The sequence below is a fragment of the Ranitomeya variabilis genome, chromosome 2 (genome assembly GCF_051348905.1).
Source record: "Ranitomeya variabilis isolate aRanVar5 chromosome 2, aRanVar5.hap1, whole genome shotgun sequence".
Classification (NCBI taxonomy): domain Eukaryota; kingdom Metazoa; phylum Chordata; class Amphibia; order Anura; family Dendrobatidae; genus Ranitomeya; species Ranitomeya variabilis.
In genome coordinates, this window is record NC_135233.1 from 147,163,368 (window position 1) to 147,183,202 (window position 19,835).

At 43.1% G+C, this 19,835-nt stretch overlaps 1 protein-coding gene across 4 annotated transcripts in view; it reads left to right on the plus strand.

Moving 5' to 3' along the window:
* Window positions 1-4,731: 4,731 nt before the first annotated feature.
* Window positions 4,732-19,835, plus strand: part of GRM1 (glutamate metabotropic receptor 1) — a 581,006-nt gene continuing 565,902 nt past the window's right edge. For 2 of the 4 annotated variants that reach the window (XM_077283069.1, XM_077283071.1), the window contains exons 1-2: window positions 4,732-4,842; window positions 9,293-10,147. In XM_077283069.1, the coding sequence (XP_077139184.1) occupies window positions 9,442-10,147 (706 nt within the window). In that variant the 5' untranslated portion in view covers window positions 4,732-4,842; window positions 9,293-9,441. Of the gene's footprint in view, window positions 4,843-5,046; window positions 5,199-9,292; window positions 10,148-19,835 lie in introns of those variants that run through there. The other 2 variants (XM_077283070.1, XM_077283072.1) reach the window with 1 other exon arrangement.

The following is a 19,835-nucleotide window of genomic DNA, read 5'->3' on the forward strand; positions in this document are numbered from 1 at the left end:
GCTCTCTGTGGGCTGTGCTCTGTGCTGTATACTACTGTGTGCTCTGTGCTATATATAGTTCTCTGTGGGCTGTGCTCTGTGCTGTATACTGCTGTGGGCTGTATATAGTTCTCTGTGGGCTGTGCTCTGTGCTGTATACTACTGTGTGCTGTATATAGTTCTCTGTGGGCTGTGCTGTATATAGTACTCTGTGGGCTGTGCTGTATATAGTACTCTGTGGGCTGTGCTGTGTATAGTACTCTGTGGGCTGTGCTGTATATAGTACTCTGTGGGCTGTGCTGTATATAGTACTCTGTGGGCTGTGCTGTATATAGTACTCTCTGGGCTGTGCTTTATATAGTACTCTGGGCTGTGCTGTATATAGTACTCTGGGCTGTGCTTTATATAGTTCTCTGTGGGCTGTGCTGTATATAGTTCTCTGTGGGCTGTGCTGTATATAGTTCTCTGTGGGCTGTGCTGTATATATTACTCTGTGGGCTGTGCTGTATATATTACTTTGTGGGCTGTGCTGTATATATTACTTTGTGGGCTGTGCTGTATATATTACTCTGTGGGCTGTGCTGTATACTACTGTGTGGACTGTGCTGTATACTTCTACGTGGGCTGTGCTGTATACTACTGTGTGGTCTGTGCTGTATACTACTGTGTGGTCTGTGCTGAATACTGCTGTGTGGGCTGTGTTATCTACTACGCGAGCTGTGCTATAGTATGCAGGCTGTGCTGTATACTATGCGGTTTGTGCTATATAATATGCGGGCTTTGCTATATACTATGGGGAGTATATTATATTCTATGGGGGAGGCTGCGTTATATACTATGGGGGGCTGCATTATATTCTATGGGGGGCTACATTATATATTATGGGGAGGTGGGCTGTATTATATTCTATGGGGGTTACATACTCTGGGGTGGCTGCATTATACTCTGTGGGGTGGCTGCATTATACTCTGGGGTGGCTGCATTATACTCTGGGGTGGCTGCATTATACTCTGGGGTGGCTGCATTATACTCTGGGGTGGCTGCATTATACTATATGTGGGCTGCATTATACTGTATCGAGGACTATGGGGAATACGTTATACTATATGAAGAACTATGGGGTGCATTATACTATGGGAAGTGAATTGTACTACATGGATGACTGTGGCGGTGCATTATACTATATGGAGCACTATGAGGATTGTATTATGCTATATGGAGGACTATGAGGATTGTATTATGCTATATGGAGGACTATGAGGAGTGTATTATACTATGTGGAGGACTGAGCAGTGTATTTTAATATATGGAGGACTATAGGGAGTGTATTATACTATATGGAGGACTATGGAGCACATTATAATATATGGAGGACTATGGGGTGTATTTTACTAAACAAGTAAAATGCTGCATATTCGGATTGTTTTTGCTGGAACAAAAAGCCTTGTTGTCAGCAGCACATTGCCAGTGTAAACTGTAGATGTGCTGCTGAAAACATGATACTGTATGGTGATCTATTAGTGATCGTTCTGTCTCATCATTATTCCTCAGCTGGTGGAAAGAGGCCGGGAAACAAGCGTTGAACAACTTCAGTATTGTCGATCAAACTCGTTTAGCGGCCTGAACTCAGTGCACGTAAATACAACAGAAAGGCTTCTGTGTGATGTGCAATATGTTAGCATTTGGGGACGCATTTTAAACTTTGCCTAGGGCCCCACTTTGCCTAAAACCGGCCCTGCCTACAAGTGTACAAAGATATTATACAGTCACCATGTGACAAGTGGGCCTGTGTAACTTCAAATGCCAGGGCTGAATTTTAGTCCCAGTCCGGCCCTGCTGAGGGATATCGCAGGGGCCCAGGTAATCAGCTGTAGTCTACCCAGTACCCGCGTGACATCCTGCCACCCTACGCACGTGCCCACCAGAGCCTCATTGTTTATATGGCCCTGTATATATTTGCATTTACAGGCTCATCTATAGTCTTTTCTTTACTTATTCTCATTCTGCATTGTTCCCTTAGCACTGCAGATATAATTTATATTTTAGATTAGATCCGTCTTGTATCTATCTTGTATGTGAGAAAGGCACTTTCGAACATGAGAAGTGCACCTCTGAAGCCGGGAAGTGTGCACTTGGCTTCAGAGGAGTATTGATGTGGACGAAGAAAGCCACGTGCATGCCGAGATGCAAAAAAATAAATAATAAAAAAATAAAAATTACCCATTGAATAAAATAGGTGTTTAATATATATTTTTAAACATTGTTGGGAATGTTTTTTCATAAATAGCACAATCTATATTAACATTAAAAAAATAAAAACCTTGCAATTTTAACACTGGCCACTGGGGCTTTTAGATCTAACCTCCGATTGTTTCAGGAAACAACATATGTACATTAGAATAGTGTTCAGATCAGTATTTTTTGTATTGAAGTGTCTAATGAGCGTGTGCAACGGGCATCATTAAAGGAGGGGGAACCAACTCAGCTGTGGCACTGCCTATTGTAATTGGTAGGTACTTTTTATGCTATCAGCTGTGTTACTTGTCATTATAACCCAACCTCTACTAGTATGTAAACTCTTCCTAAAAACACAAGAAATATCGGTCTAAAGAAGCCCCAGTGGCCAATGTGAAAATGTAAAAAAATACTAAATTTATTTACAAATTTTTCAAATAAATATTGTAATACAACAAAATAACACTGCCATTTTTTAAATGTAGCACAAAAAAGGATTGAAACAATCGGTCATTTTCTGATGATAGCTTCCTTTTAACAGATAATACAGTAGAATAATATTATACATTTGTCACATTTGAAATGGGAAAAGCTGAGGGCTTTATACATAAAAGTGTTGAAGGCAGTTAATTGTAGAATTGCCAAAAAATGTTGTGACTTTTACCATTTTCGCACTAGTTTTAATCAGCTCCACCAAAATGGAAGGAGCTGAGGTGGATCCATGTTGGGTTGTGGCAATCAAATTCATAGAAAGTGGCTGCATTTCTAATGCCAGAAATATTACTCTAGTCTCTGACTGCAGTAACATTTCTGATGAGGCGCTACTGACAAGGTAAGCCAAATACTTTAAGAGGTTTGTGCATCCTAATGTGTTTGGCGTATTTTCTTCCTGCATGCCCCTCATTATGTCTGGCACGTGAAACCCCATTTGTAATGAATTGAGGCCATATTGTCCTCCTGTGAACCTAATCATTTAGCTCTGGCATGTCCAAAGCTTGGAGTAACCATAATATCATAGTGTATTGATCATATGATACAAAATTTAGATTGTGAGCCCCATCGGGGACAGCGATGATAATGTGTGCAAACTATAAAGCGCTGCGGAATATGTTAGCGCTATATAAAAATAAAGATTATTATTATGATTATTCTATACTCAGCAGAAATAAAGTGGTTTGAAAGTACAATCATGTTGTGTACATGCAGTAAAGCATTCATTTTCATTCTTGAGAAGAATAATATGAACAGAACAAAATATTATTCTGCACCTAGTTCTCTGTCCTTAACTGATTTTTGATATCTCAGGAACTAATTTAATGATTAAATGAATGGATTCATTCAAGAGATGTCTCCTAAAGTCACCCACTGTTCAAATGATGTATCAAGGCATATGGACACCATTCAAAGGGTATATATAATATATATATATATATATATATACATACATACATACACATATATATATATATATATATATATATATATATATCCCAAAAATAGACGTAGTACTCAAGGGGTCCAGGTGAAAATAAAAGTGGACCTTTATTCACTCATTTAAGTGCAATGTTTCAGAATCCCAGTGAAGCCTTTATCAGTTATGAAGTTGATACAATGCACCTAGGTGGGTGAATAAAACTTCACTTATTTCAATAGGACCCCTAAAGGACTTCCTTGGCTGCAGAACAAACCTAGGAGGTATTGCAATATTGACTGAAGACTATGCTGATATATATATGTACTGTATTTTATGTAACTGCAAAGTTTGATTTGAAATGTAAGTTCCCTTTAACAATTTGCATTAAAATCTATTGAGAAATCGTGCCGTTTTTACACTAGCTGTTGGAGCTTTTTCAGACTCTATACTTTCAGAAAATCTACATGCACATTAGCAGCAATAAGACTGACTCAGGCCCTAACTTCTGTATTGAAGCACATAATGGATACATTGATTTGTGGATCCTGTGTTTTCAGCTATATGTAGAGGTATTACCCCTCATTGTAATCCTGTCTGTAATGATAAGGAACCTGCTGAAAATTCTCCTTCAAAGGATAGGAAAGCTGATCTGATCTATAATAGCCACAATGTCCAATGTGTAAGTTGCAATATTACTTTTTTTTTTTAGTACATGATATGAAAAAAAAAACTATTTTGACTGTATGAGACACACAAAGCTGATGTAAGCAATAGGACATTTTCTAGTCGCACGTTCCCCTTGCAGAGGGCTGTGTTACTATAGAAGTTAATGTACAGCAATATGTGGACAGCTCCAGTGGTGGCTTTTGAAAAAAAAAGTGTTATAGATGAGAAAATACTAAAGAATATTTTATTTCATTTTCAGCCTATTTAGAGTCTTAAAATGATATAAAATCAGCCAGAGACCTCCCCAAATACATGCTTGATTAAGGTGTATGCAATATTAAATGAGGAAATAACTGAAGCTAATAGTTCTAGAGGACTGTGACATAGGAGAGAAGGAAAGTTTAGTTTCCTTGTGATGAAATCGTATTGAAGGAAGAGGGCACCAGAGTACAGACAAAACCGTGCCTCCGCAGCTCCGTGTGCCAGTGCAGCAGCTGGTGCTCACCGAGCAGAGTCCTCCGGAGCCCGGCTCCCCAGCTCCCACCCAGGTGAGTGCTCAGCATTGTCCCCCACACCAGGGACCTCACCTTCCAGCCAGGGTTCTATTACCACTACTCATTAGTGTGCGGCTTCCTAATGGCAGCAGCGTCTGCCGGGGATCCGGGTGGAATCCTAGTGATTAGTGCGTGGCTGTCAGTGGTCAGTGGCTGCCCTGCAGAGAGTGGGCAATGCCCTGCGCCCACAGCCACAGAAGGGGCCGCTGCTGGTTGCCTTGGCTTGTGTGTGGGCTGGTGACTGTGTGTGGGAGCTTCGTGTTTGTGGGAGAGAGTTACAGACAAAGCTACATAAGAAAGCAACTGTGGCTATGGCCGTGAGCGGACCCCGGCTTCACTGCACTGTGTGGGTAAGTGGGGTGAGTGGGAGCCATAGGCACAGGTACAGAAAGGGCATCGTCCTTGGTGGTGGAAGCAGCAGCTAATATACAAGGCAGCAACATAGTAAGGAAGGGCTCAGCACGGACCTCCTGCACAATGCCGCACACAGGGGCTGGAGCGCTGTCCACCGTGCTGAAACCTGCGGGCACAGAGGAAAGTGCGTGCTGAGTCCACCCACGAGTGTGCAGATCGCATAGAAAGCACCGAGCATTACGCCTGTGTACGGGAGCCAGGTGCAGGGTATGCTAGTCACTCACTGGGCAGCAATGAGACACATCGGTGTGTATGGCTCTGTCCCTGGTGCTGGAGCCAGTGGTGCCATAGGAGCCCATAGAATGAGTGCAGGACATGCTCTGTCCCTGTTGCTGGAGCCAGTGGTGCCATAGGAGCCCATACAGTGAGTGCAGGACATGCTCTGTCTGTCCCTGGTGCTGGAGCCAGTGGTGCCATAGGAGCCCATAGAATGAGTGCAGGACATGCTCTGTCTGCCCCTGGTGCTGGAGCCAGTGGTGCCATAGGAGCCCATAGAATGAGTGCAGGACATGCCCTGTCTGTCCCTGGTGCTGGAGCCAGTGGTGCCATAGGAGCCCATAGAATGAGTGCAGGACATGCCCTTTCTGCCCCTGGTGCTGGAGCCAGTGGTGCCATAGGAGCCCATACAGTGAGTACAGAACATGCTCTGTCTGTCCCTGGTGCTGGAGCCAGTGGTGCCATAGGAGCCCATAGAATGAGTGCAGAACATGCTCTGTCTGTCCCTGGTGCTGGAGCAGTGGTGCCATAGGAGCCCATACAGTGAGTACAGAACATGCTCTGTCTGTCCCTGGTGCTGGAGCCAGTGGTGCCATAGGAGCCCATAGAATGAGTGCAGGACATGCCCTGTCTGTCCCTGGTGCTGGAGCAGTGGTGCCATAGGAGCCCATAGAATGAGTGCAGGACATGCCCTGTCTGTCCCTGGTGCTGGAGCCAGTGGTGCCATAGGAGCCCATAGAATGAGTGCAGAACATGCTCTGTCTGCCCCTGGTGCTGGAGCCAGTGGTGCCATAGGAGCCCATAGAATGAGTGCAGGACATGCCCTGTCTGTCCCTGGTGCTGGAGCCAGTGGTGCCATAGGAGCCCACAGAATGAGTGCAGAACATGCTCTGTCCCTGGTGCTGGAGCCAGTGGTGCCATAGGAGCCCATACAGTGAGTGCAGAACATGCTCTGTCTGTCCCTGGTGCTGGAGCCAGTGGTGCCATAGGAGCCCATAGAATGAGTGCAGAACATGCTCTGTCTGCCCCTGGTGCTGGAGCCAGTGGTGCCATAGGAGCCCATAGAATGAGTGCAGGACATGCCCTGTCTGTCCCTGGTGCTGGAGCCAGTGGTGCCATAGGAGCCCATAGAATGAGTGCAGGACATGCCCTGTCTGTCCCTGGTGCTGGAGCCAGTGGTGCCATAGGAGCCCATAGAATGAGTGCAGGACATGCTCTGTCTGTCCCTGGTGCTGGACAAGTGGTGCCATAGGAGCCCATACAGTGAGTACAGAACATGCTCTGTCTGTCCCTGGTGCTGGAGCCAGTGGTGCCATAGGAGCCCATAGAATGAGTGCAGGACATGCCCTGTCTGTCCCTGGTGCTGGAGCAGTGGTGCCATAGGAGCCCATAGAATGAGTGCAGGACATGCCCTGTCTGTCCCTGGTGCTGGAGCCAGTGGTGCCATAGGAGCCCATAGAATGAGTGCAGAACATGCTCTGTCTGCCCCTGGTGCTGGAGCCAGTGGTGCCATAGGAGCCCATAGAATGAGTGCAGGACATGCCCTGTCTGTCCCTGGTGCTGGAGCCAGTGGTGCCATAGGAGCCCATAGAATGAGTGCAGAACATGCTCTGTCCCTGGTGCTGGAGCCAGTGGTGCCATAGGAGCCCATACAGTGAGTGCAGAACATGCTCTGTCTGTCCCTGGTGCTGGAGCCAGTGGTGCCATAGGAGCCCATAGAATGAGTGCAGAACATGCTCTGTCTGCCCCTGGTGCTGGAGCCAGTGGTGCCATAGGAGCCCATAGAATGAGTGCAGGACATGCCCTGTCTGTCCCTGGTGCTGGAGCCAGTGGTGCCATAGGAGCCCATAGAATGAGTGCAGGACATGCTCTGTCTGTCCCTGGTGCTGGAGCAGTGGTGCCATAGGAGCCCATACAGTGAGTACAGAACATGCTCTGTCTGTCCCTGGTGCTGGAGCCAGTGGTGCCATAGGAGCCCATAGAATGAGTGCATAACATGCTCTGTCTGTCCCTGGTGCTGGAGCAGTGGTGCCATAGGAGCCCATAGAATGAGTGCAGAACATGCTCTGTCCCTGGTTCTGGAGCCAGTGGTGCCATAGGAGCCCATAGAATGAGTGCAGGACATGCTCTGTCTGTGCCTGGTGCTGGAGCCAGTGGTGCCATAGGAGCCCATAGAATGAGTGCAGAACATGCTCTGTCCCTGGTGCTGGAGCCAGTGGTGCCATAGGAGCCCATACAGTGAGTGCAGAACATGCTCTGTCTGTCCCTGGTTCTGGAGCCAGTGGTGCCATAGGAGCCCATAGAATGAGTGCAGGACATGCTCTGTCTGTCCCTGGTGCTGGAGCAGTGGTGCCATAGGAGCCCATAGAATGAGTGCAGAACATGCGCTGTCCCTGTTGCTGGAGCCAGTGGTGCCATAGGAGCCCATAGAATGAGTGCAGGACATGCTCTGTCTGCCCCTGGTGCTGGAGCCAGTGGTGCCATAGGAGCCCATAGAATGAGTGCAGAACATGCTCTGTCCCTGGTGCTGGAGCCAGTGGTGCCATAGGAGCCCATAGAATGAGTGCAGGACATGCTCTGTCTGCCCCTGGTGCTGGAGCCAGTAGTGCCATAGGAGCCCATAGAATGAGTGCAGAACATGCTCTGTCCCTGGTGCTGGAGCCAGTGGTGCCATAGGAGCCCATAGAATGAGTGCAGGACATGCTCTGTCTGCCCCTGGTGCTGGAGCCAGTGAGTGCCATAGGAGCCCATACAGTGAGAGCAGAACATGCTCAGAGTGATGAAGATCTGTCCCTGGTGCTGGAGCCAGTGGCTGCTGAACAGGCACATAGACTAGTTGCTCTGCATTATACAATACACAGTGATGAAGCTCTCTCTGTCACTGGTGCTCTCTATTCCAGTTTATTCAGTGACTTTTCTCCAGCCTATTGTAATCTAATAGACTGTAGGCAAAGCTCAGACTAGTGATGGACAGTAACCCATTGGGTCACACTTAGCTGTAACTAATCATAACTTACTGGTATTCTGGATGCTACATTATATATATCCCAATCCATATCTACATAACTGTTTCAGACTGTTAAAGTTTAGGACTTGACGTAGAACGTGATTTAGGGCAATATAGTCCTCAGTATATCTGACAATGGTTCTGCTTTGTTAGCTGCTCTCAGTACACTAGTTCTGACCTTGCCAAAAGGACAAGATAAACAAGTTGCATTTTTTAACATAAATTGAGAAAGAATGATGTAGGGCTATTCTGTATCCTATCGTTTGCCTGGAGCAGAGAAATGACAACCTTTCATGAGGAGAACTGGAGTTGACATGCAGCAAGATTCACACCAGCAATACCCAAATGCTGGCTTGAGATATATATTTATCAAATATTATATATGCGTGAATAAAGTCTACTTTTTGCACTGAATTCCATTGGAGTGCTGCTTCCAATCTCTCTTCTACATTTGGAGGCTTCTTGGCCGGTTGCGTGAAGAAGTGTTGCCCCCAAACATTAGGACCGTGCTGTTACTTTTCCTTGGCTGTGTTCAGCTGTAGCACAAGCCTCGGGATCCAGGTTATAAATCCCTACTTATTAAGTCCATAAAAAATAAAGGAAGGCAGCACTCCAAATTTCTGAAATGTATGGTGAGGACTTCATTGGTCCGATATAATGTTTCTATCCAAACTGCATGGAGCCAATTAAGCCCTTACTCTTGTATGTGCTGTCTTTTTGATAGCAGACCCAAACTTATAGCTGACTTACCATGACAATATACTATTTTACATTACTATGGGTATTCTTTCTATTTCTTTATAACAGGGTTGCCGTATCTGGAGAGATGTCCTTGGCTACAGACTCGGTCTGCGTAATGTAGAGTTACTAAGGCGGGATCTGGACGTATTGGATTGTGATTAGGAAAAATAGTCATTTTTTTCAGAGCAAATCATTTACTTTTCCCAAGGATCTGCATGGCGTTCTTTTGTAAAATGCTTGATTTCTGCTTGATCCTCTTGATGATGATGATGATGATGACACTGGGCAGCTTTGATGGAAGTGTTGGTAGAGCAGGTGCTTCTAGCCCAAGGTCAGTAGCAAGGATGGATGGAGATATTATTATAGGAGCCTTGTTTTCTGTACACCACCAACCACCAGCTGATAGAGTACCGGAGAGGAAATGTGGGGAAATCAGAGAACAGTATGGCATCCAAAGAGTAGAAGCCATGTTTCACACCCTGGATCTGATTAACATGGACCAGAACTTGCTGCCCAACATTAGCCTGGGAACAGAAATACGAGACTCCTGTTGGCATTCCTCTGTCGCCCTGGAGCAAAGCATAGAATTCATACGAGATTCCCTTATTTCAATGAGAGATGACAAAGATGGCATCAGTAAGTGTTTAGATGCCACTCCGACTCCTCAGGGCAGAATTAAAAAACCTATTGCTGGTGTTATCGGACCAGGGTCTAGTTCTGTAGCCATCCAAGTCCAGAACCTATTGCAACTTTTTGATATACCACAGATTGCTTATTCTGCAACAAGTATTGACCTTAGTGACAAAACGTTATACAAGTATTTTCTGCGGGTGGTTCCCTCTGATATACTTCAAGCCAAGGCTATGCTGGACATTGTGAAAAGATATAATTGGACTTATGTGTCTGCTGTCCATACAGAAGGTAAGATAACTGTGAAGCAAAATGAATAAAACAAACATTAATCATAGTTGATAATTGGTTGTAAGATTATCTTGTTACATCCGCCAGTCTAGACATCTTCATAAGTATGGTATGTATTGCATTGCGCAAACCTATATCTAATATCAGCTTCCTTAGATGCGTGTGTCACTTCTATGTCTATTGTACTAGTATACCTTTATTGGGTGACACGTTATTGCACAGTACAGAATACACTTTTTCTCTTCACGTATGGTATGCAATTGTTAACTTTGCCTTTTTCCCGTTTCCCCAAATTATATGACTGTTTTTCTGTCCATTCTTTTTTTTCTAGAAAACTGAGCCTTGAATCTTTTATTACCTTGTAATAACAAAAATGCCGTTACAATCTACAAATAGGTTGCATTTATGTGTTAGAAATATGCAGAATGAATTGTCACAATGTTCACGTGGACCTCATTTATAAAGAGTAAAACCGGGACTGAAGTTCTTCCGATATCTTTACTGATGGTCCTGGCGATTTATTATATTTGCACACTGTATTGATTTTTTTTGCATTGTAATGATTATTGGCTACAAGGATTTATTTTGTAAAATCGGGCAGCTCGGCTATATTTTGGTATTTATATAGTTGTGAAATCTCTCCATAATATGTTGTATCACAACCATGATGGAAAAACGTGTAAATTCTTATTATAAAGACCAGAAATAAACAAGATATAATGTCATGAGGCTATGAGCGAAAACTGTATTTGTTGTATGCCCTAAAAAACTGATCTTTCCAGTAGTAATAGTGTGTCTCGCCTAAATCTATGCAGCTTTTTCCTTCGTTACTCACTACTACCAAAACAGAAAATGAGCAGGACCTTATATAAAGGTTTATCTTGTTGCTCCAGTTTTTTTTTCTGCGATCAGACATTATTTTACAGGGTATTCAGGTAATATAACTTATTAGGTATCTATCTGAAAGAGGTTGTCCAACAATCCAAAAAACAGTGCCTTTCTTTTGCATGGGCTGTTCCTGATATTGAAGCTCAGCTACATTAAAAATATGATCAGACCCAACAAGTAGACAGGAGTAGTGCTGTTTCTGTGCAAAAAAAAGCAGACCCCATTTACTCTAATCCTTGACAGACCCTTTAATTCTGCAGGAAAGAGTTTGACATATTTTCTGAAATAACTTTCTGCACATCAATATTACATTCTTGTTGATTTGTTGGTCCTTCTTTAAGAAGATGTAGTGTTCTAGCGAGGTTAAATATGGCTGTAAAAAACATCACTTTCATTTTTTTCCGGTAATACATCCATATAAATGGATGCAAGAATAGAATATGACAAACATCTATTACTTCATGACTCAGGTATCCAAATAAGTTGACCTTTGTGATATTATACTCTTTCAACTATGATAGACTAGCACTGAGATACATGTTTTAGGAGCTGGAGATTTATGGAAGCATTTATAGATTTTCAGGGCTATATTATTGACATCCATAAGCTATCACTATTGAAGTGAAACTTTGACTCCAGTATTTCCCAAATCAGTAGAAGGAAGGGGGTCCATCGTGTATGCAGCTGTGTCTCGTACTGCCCCTTGCCCTTTACCTAGCCCCATTGATTGGAATGTGTGTCTTGTAGCTTATATATTGGTTTGGTCATTTATCTTATATAGATGGTGGCCCGATTCTAACGCATCGGGTATTCTAGAATATGTATGTAGTTTATTTATGAAGATTTCAGAATAATGCAATGAATACACAAGATTCGGCCGGCCGGGCGTGACCAATTAGCGAAGAGTGGTTCAAATCCTGCACCAATTCATGGCCGGACTGTGTCTGTCGCTGATTGTTCGCGGCCGGGTGCGACCAATCAGTGAAGCCAGGGCGAGCTCCAGGTTTTTGAGGGCCCCGAGCGAAAGAGTCTCACAGCCCACATAGCATATAACACAGCCCACATAGTATATAGCACAGCCACGTAGTATATAGCACAGCCGCGTAGTATATAGCACAGCTACATAGTATATAACACAGCCACATAGTATATAGCACAGCCACGTAGTATATTGCACAGCCACGTAGTATATAGCACAGCCCACGTAGTATATAGCACAGCCCACATAGTATATTGCACAGCCACGTAGTATATTGCACAGCCACATAGTATATTGCACAGCCACATAGTATATAGCACAGCCCACGCAGTATATAGCACAGCCCACATAGTATATAACACAGCCCACGCAGTATATAACACAGCCCATGTAGTATATAGCACAGCCCACGTAGTATATAGCACAGCCCATGCAGTATATAACACAGCCCACATAGTATATAACATAGCCACGTAGTATATAGCACAGCCACGTAGTATATAGCACAGCCCACATAGTATATAGCACAGCGACGTAGTATATAACACAACCCACGCAGCATATAACACAGCCCACGCAATATATAACACAGCCCACGCAGTATATAACACAGCCCACGTAGTATATAACACAGCCCACGTAGTATATAGCAATGTGGGCACCATATCTCTGTTTAAAAAAAGAATTAAAATAAAAGATAGTTATATACTCACCTTCCTGCGGCCCCCAGATCCAGCCCAGGCCTTTAGCGATGCTCCTCGCGACTCTCCATTCCCAGTAATGCCTCGCGAGACCGCTACGTCATCTGGGGTCATTGCCGCAATGCTTTCTTTGGACCGAAGCGTCACGAGGAGCGGAAAAGGCTGCCGCGGACGCCGGAAGGTGAGAATGTAATGATGGTTTTTTATTATTATTTTTATATTATATGTTTTTACTATTGATGCTGCATAGGCAGCATCAATAGTAAAAAGTTGGTTACACTTACAGGGTTAATGGCAGCATTAACGGACTGCGTTACTCTGCATTATGCCAAGGTGTAACGCAGTCCGTTTAACGGACTGCTAAAATGCTATGTGGGCGCTGGACTGTGGACTGTGCCTGTCACTGATTGATTGCGCCCAGTCGGCCGTGACCAATCAGCGACGTGGGATTTCCGTGACAGACAGACAGACAAACAGATGGATGTGGACCTTAGACGATTATATATATAGATTCCTGAAAACCCAAACTATAGCTGACTTTCAGCAAAATTGTATTACAGATGTTATTACAGTTTTTATTGGGTACATAGCAATGCTTCCATACTATTTCTACCCTGTGTGTGCCAGTCTCCTAGTGCTTGTACAATGCTTCAGAATCCTGTGCCTAATGTTTAGTGGAATTTTTTTAGTTTTATACTTTAGTTTAATTCAATGCACTTGTGCTGCTTTCTTATCTTCCTACCTTCATAACTGTATGCAATTTCCATGCAATTAAAGCCCTATATGCAAATTGCCTCTTCAAAGAGGAAGCTGACTTAAGCTCTAGTGCCACCTATTGGAAGTAGCAATCCTAAAAGTCACTATCGTCCCTTTAACGAGCCTCGCCATATGACTTAGGCTAAAAGCAAACCTTACCCTGACATGTCATGCATGTCACTCTCCACAAGGAGAAACGTTACCCCTTACATATGGAGCCCTAGTAATGCTAAAAAGTGAAGCTAGCTGATGATGAATATTAAAAATGTATTTTTTGTGCGATTAATGGAACATCATTTTACAGGTTGAGCCAAATAAATAGCAATTACTATATAAATCATGACTTAATTACGGTAGTTTAAGAAGGGATTATTATATTTAAACGAGCAATTAAATCCTTAAAATTATTTTAAAATTGACTTCGTTTATCTTGATCTGATTGCTAAGATAAAGAAGATAGTAAGTGCAAAACAGATGTTAAATTAGTGCATAATTTTTACTTTGCCAACTGTGAATTACAAATTTTCATATATTGGCTATCACACGTTTGCTGTGTAAGTATATGCAGTACATACTATAACAATTATATTGCATATTTAATTTTTATATATTTTTCAGTATATAATATTATATAATGCAAAACCCTTTTGAATTTGAATTTTACCTTCACACCATCTCCAACTATATGACAAGGTATTTGTCACTTTGGCTGTCCTGCTACCGTTGTTTAGTGGTTATTTACTTTTGTGGTCAAGACAAAAATATAGAGTTGTACAAACATATAAAATGCTGCACCTAGATGTTAAATTTGTAGCTTTTAAGATGTTTTCGCAATACTTTTGTTCCAAATAATTGACCTCATAATCGTTCAACTCAAAATGATGGTGTTTGTTTTATGTATTTGTGTATTTATATATTAGCATTTATTATAGGCGGAACAATCCCGATTATTTTAAATTGTAATAAAGTTAATGAATCTAAATCCAATTAAGTTGTATGCTGTTTTTATATATGTAAAGCAAAGAGCTTTTACATTTTTAGAGCCTACATACACATTAGTTTGTAAACTTTTTATTTCAACTTATTAAAATAATGTGTCAGCTATCAGCAGGGGGTCACAGTGAGGTATAAACTCTTCAGGAACTGACCGTCATAGTAAAGGTGAAAGTTAGAAAACGCCTTTAAAGTGGTTATCTGGTGCGCCTCTGCTCTTCGGATGATGGACAGTTTGGACCAACAGCATGGCTGCATCAGCTGTCCAAACAGCGAGTCCTCCCATGCTACAGGCAATGGAAGATTTGTCTCTGCAGCACTTGAGGAGTAATTATTCTTTGACAGGAAATAGGTTGTAGAGGTTCCAAGTAACCTAACCAATAAACCAGAGAGTATACTATAGCCTGAAAAATTTGTAAAAAAAAATTGTGGCTGTAACCGCACCCTGACACTGAATAATTAGCCAATTTTCCTCCTGGCCAATAAAAATATAAATGAATTAGCCGCTGTGCCTTTCTCCATATTTCATGACGGTCCTGTGTCCTGTCCTCACAATTCATTGCAATTTCATATTCTCTCTCTCACCCACATCCACCAGTTCAATGCATTTTCATGTCCTCTCTCCCACCCCCTAATTCTTTACAATTCCATGTACTCTCTGCTACCTCTGCAGATAAATGTCCCTTCTGCCACCCCACCCCATGTGCATCGTGCTCTCCTCATTGTGAAATAAAAGGGATCACTTACCCCTCCAGATGAACCCCTGTGGCGCCACTTCCATCCTCTTCTGGCCGGATATGTGCTGAATAACTCAGCCGATGTGATGATGTCATCGTGCCGGCAGAGTCGTAGAGAAAGCACCGAGCTGGAAGCCAAGAATGGCAGATGTAATGATGGTAAGCTGGCCATGGACTCCAAGGAGGCTCGGAAACCTGATAGCTTTAGTCTATGCAGTATGATTTTGTGGAAATGTGATGTTTACAACTCAATAATTAGATCACAAATTGGCATACAAATCTCCTCCTCAGATACACCACCCCCATCTGGCACCAGCAAATTTCAAGGGTTAAAATAACTCTGATCAAACTTTCTCCATTCTGTTTTCACTGAATAATATTTGGCCAGACATTCATGCTTTTATGCATTATGCTCCTGCCACATGATTGGCTCATTACACATTTCTATCAAGAAGGCAGTGTACGAGCACTTAAAAGAAATCAATCGCCAGTTTTTGCTTCTTCATCTGAGAGCAGCATGATGTATGGACAGCTAACCTGATTCCAGTGATGAATCACTTACTGGGCTGCAGTCTTGATGAAATCACTGTTTTATCTGCTGCAGATCTAACAGCTCTCTGAATGCTGAGCTCTGTATAACCCCGCCCACACCACTGATTGGCAGCTTTCTGTGTGCACTGTGCATAGACAGAAAGCTGCCAATCACTGATGGAGGTGGGAGTATATAGAGCTCACAAATATGAAGGACTGCATGACAGCAGGTTTACTAGTCATAATCTCCTGCTGATAAAACAGTAATTTTTGTCAAATCTATAGGAAGCAATTTTAGTAAGTGAAACATCACTAGAATTAAGGTCTTTGCTCCAACATTATGCCACTCTCAGATTAGGTGGCAAAAACCTGGTGACAGATTCCCTTTTTACAAAATCATAAATTTTCTGTACAGTATTTTGAATCTATTTACTGTAAAGTTACACCACTTTAAGACATCTATCCAAAATTCACAAAGAAATGCCCAAAATAATGTTATCCATCATAGATGTGGGTTATGTACTACTATATACAACATTTTATCACTTATGGCGATCAATTATTAATAAAAAACAGATTCCCAAGTAGTACTTGAATAAAAAATCACTTTTATTGATCAATTTTTTAAAATCACAAAATTACGTTAAAACAAGGGTACTAGGTCCTTAAACGAGGGACTGCAATGCCATAGGGTATTCCTAACTGTACGCTGAACGCACCAAGGTACAAATGCCTGTATGCTGGAGCCAAAATCACTTTATAACATGGGGTATATAACCATACCTATATATTTATCATGTTATTGATAAAAAATTGATCAATAAAAGTGATTTTTTATTCAAGTACTACTTGGGGATCTGTTTCTTATTAATAATTGATCACCATAAGTGATAAAATCTATCCAAAACTGCAGCAAAAACTGGTCTTTCAGAGCGATGAATCCCTCATAGAACAGGCTGAATATATATATATATATAGGTTAAAAAATCGGAACAGCACCAAACACAGTACCTTAACAAAGTGCACGCATCCCCAGCCAGCAATCTCAGAAGGCTCCTTGTAATAGTATAAAAAAAGGGGGAAACAGCACAACAGACTTCCAGAAAAAAAAAAGTGGTTTATTTGCCCAAATGGCGTGGCAATGTTGCCACGCCATTTGGGCAAATAAACATCTTTTTTTTTTCCTGGAAGTCTGCTGTGCTGTTTCCCCCTTTTTTCTACTATATACTGTATATACAGTGCCTATAAGTAGTATTCAACCCCCTGCAGATTTAGCAGGTTTACACATTTGGAATTAACTTGGCATTGTGACATTTGGACTGTAGATCAGCCTGGAAGTGTGAAATGCACTGCAGCAAAAAAGAATGTTATTTCTTTGTTTATTTTTTTTTTAAATTGGGAAAAGTTTTTCAGAGGGTCATTTATTATTCAACCCCTCAACCCACCAGAATTCTGTTTGGTTCCCCTAAAGTATTAAGAAGTAGTTCAGGCACAAAGAACAATGAGCTTCACATGTTTGGATTAATTATCTCTTTTTCCTGCCTTTTCTGACTATTTAAGACCCTCCCCAAACTTGTGAACAGCACTCATACATGGTCAACATGGGAAAGACAAAGGAGCATTCCAAGGCCATCAGAGACAAGATCGTGGAGGGTCACAAGGCTGGCAAGGGGTACAAAACCCTTTCCAAGGAGTTGGGCCTACCTGTCTCCACTGTTGGGAGCATCATCCGGAAGTGGAAGGCTTATGGAACTACTGTTAGCCTTCCACGGCCTGGACAGCCTTTGAAAGTTTCCTGCCGTGCCGAGGCCATGCTTGTCCGAAGAGTCAAGGCTAACCCAAGGACAACAAGGAAGGAGCTCCGGGAAGATCTCATGGCAGTGGGGACATTAGTTTCAGTCAATACCATAAGTAACGTACTCCACCGCAATGGTCTCCGTTCCAGATGAGCCCGTAAGGTACCTTTACTTTCAAAGCATCATGTCAAGGCTCGTCTACAGTTTGCTCATGATCACTTGGAGGACTCTGAGACTGACTGGTTCAAGGTTCTCTGGTCTGATGAGACCAAGATCGAGATCTTTGGTGCCAACCATACACGTGACGTTTGGAGACTGGATGGCACTGCGTACAACCCCAAGAATACCATCCCTACAGTCAAGCATGGTGGTGGCAGCATCATGCTGTGGGGCTGTTTCTCAGCCAAGGGGCCTGGCCATCTGGTCCGCATCCATGGGAAGATGGATAGCACGGCCTACCTGGAAATTTTGGCCAAGAACCTCCGCTCCTCCATCAAGGATCTTAAGATGGGTCGTCATTTCATCTTCCAACAAGACAACGACCCAAAGCACACAGCCAAGAAAACCAAGGCCTGGTTCAAGAGGCAAGAAATCAAGGTGTTGCAGTGACCTAGTCAGTCTCCTGACCTTAACCCAATTGAAAACTTGTGGAAGGAGCTCAAGATTAAAGTCCACATGAGACACCCAAAGAACCTAGATAACTTGGAGAAAATCTGCATGGAGGAGTGGGCCAAGATAACTCCAGAGACCTGTGCCAGCCTGATCAGGTCTTATAAAAGGCGATTATTAGCTGTAATTGCAAACAAAGGTTATTCCACAAAATATTAAACCTAGGGGTTGAATAATAATTGACCCACACTTTTATGTTTAAAATTTATAAAAATTTAACTGAGCAACAAAACTTTTTGGTTTGTAAGATTTATGCATCTGTTAATAAATCCTGCTCTTGTTTGAAGTTTGAAGGCTCTAACTTATTTGCATCTTATTAAACCTGCTAAATCTGCAGGGGGTTGAATACTACTTGTAGGCACTGTATATATATATATATATATATATATATATATATATATATATATATATATATATATATGTATATATATATATATATATATATGTATATATATATATATATATATATATATACAGCTCTGGAAAAAAATTAAGAGACCACCACATCAAAACCCTGTCAGGCCAGTCTCACACGTCCAGATAATTCAGGTACCGGAAAAATCGGTACCGGAGTTATCCGTGTCCGTGAGCTCACGTGGCACATCAGTGTGGCACACGTGCGGCAGCCGTGTGCCACCTGTGTGCCGACTGAGTACCACATGGACCGTGCAGGAGACAGCGCTACAGTAAGCGCTTTCCCCCCTGCGTGTGGTGCTGAAGCCGCCATTCGTTCCTTCTCCCCAGCAGTGTTCGCTGGAGAGAAGGAATGAAAAATCATGTTTTTTTTATTTTTTTTGTTTTTAAAATAAAGTTCCCGGTCACCTCCCACCTCCCACCCCCTGTGCGCCCGCCCGCTGGCTGGGAGGTGGAGCCGCATATTCATCACTGTAATGAGCGGCACCACGTGACCGTTCATACAGGACAAGCTGCGGCGCTGAGAGGAAGCATCACGGGAGCTGGGTGAGTATTTTAATGCCAGCGGGCGGGCGCACCGGGGGTGGGAGGCAGGAGGTGACCGGGAACTTTATTTTAAAAACAAAAAAAAATAAAAAACATGATTTTTCATTCGTTCTCTCCAGCGAACGCTGCTGGGGAGAAGGAACGAATGGCGGCTTCAGCACCACATGCTGGGGGGACAGCGCTTACTGTAGCGCTGTCTCCTGCACGGTCCGTGTGGTCCTCAGTCGGCACACGGGCAGCACACGGACAGCATCCGTGTGCGGTACTTGTTTACACGGACCCATTGACTTTAATGGGTCCGTGTGATCCGTGCGCTCCCAAGAACACTGACATGTCTCCGTGTTTTTCAAACGGACACACGGTCCGTGAAAACACGCTGACATGTGCAGAGACACATTTATTTTAATGTGTCTATGTGAGTCAGTGTCTCCGGTACGTGAGAAAACTGTCACCACACGTACCGGAGCCACTGACGTGTGAAACAGGCCTCATGAGCAGCCCAATCTCCAGACTTGAACCCCATTGGAAACCTCTGGAATGTAATCAAGAGGATGATGGATAGTCACAAGCCATCAAACAAAGAAGAACTGCTTACATTTTTGAGCCAGGAGCAGTGTGAAAACTGGTGGAAAGCATGCCAAGACGTATGAAAGCTGTGATTAAAAATCATGGTTATTC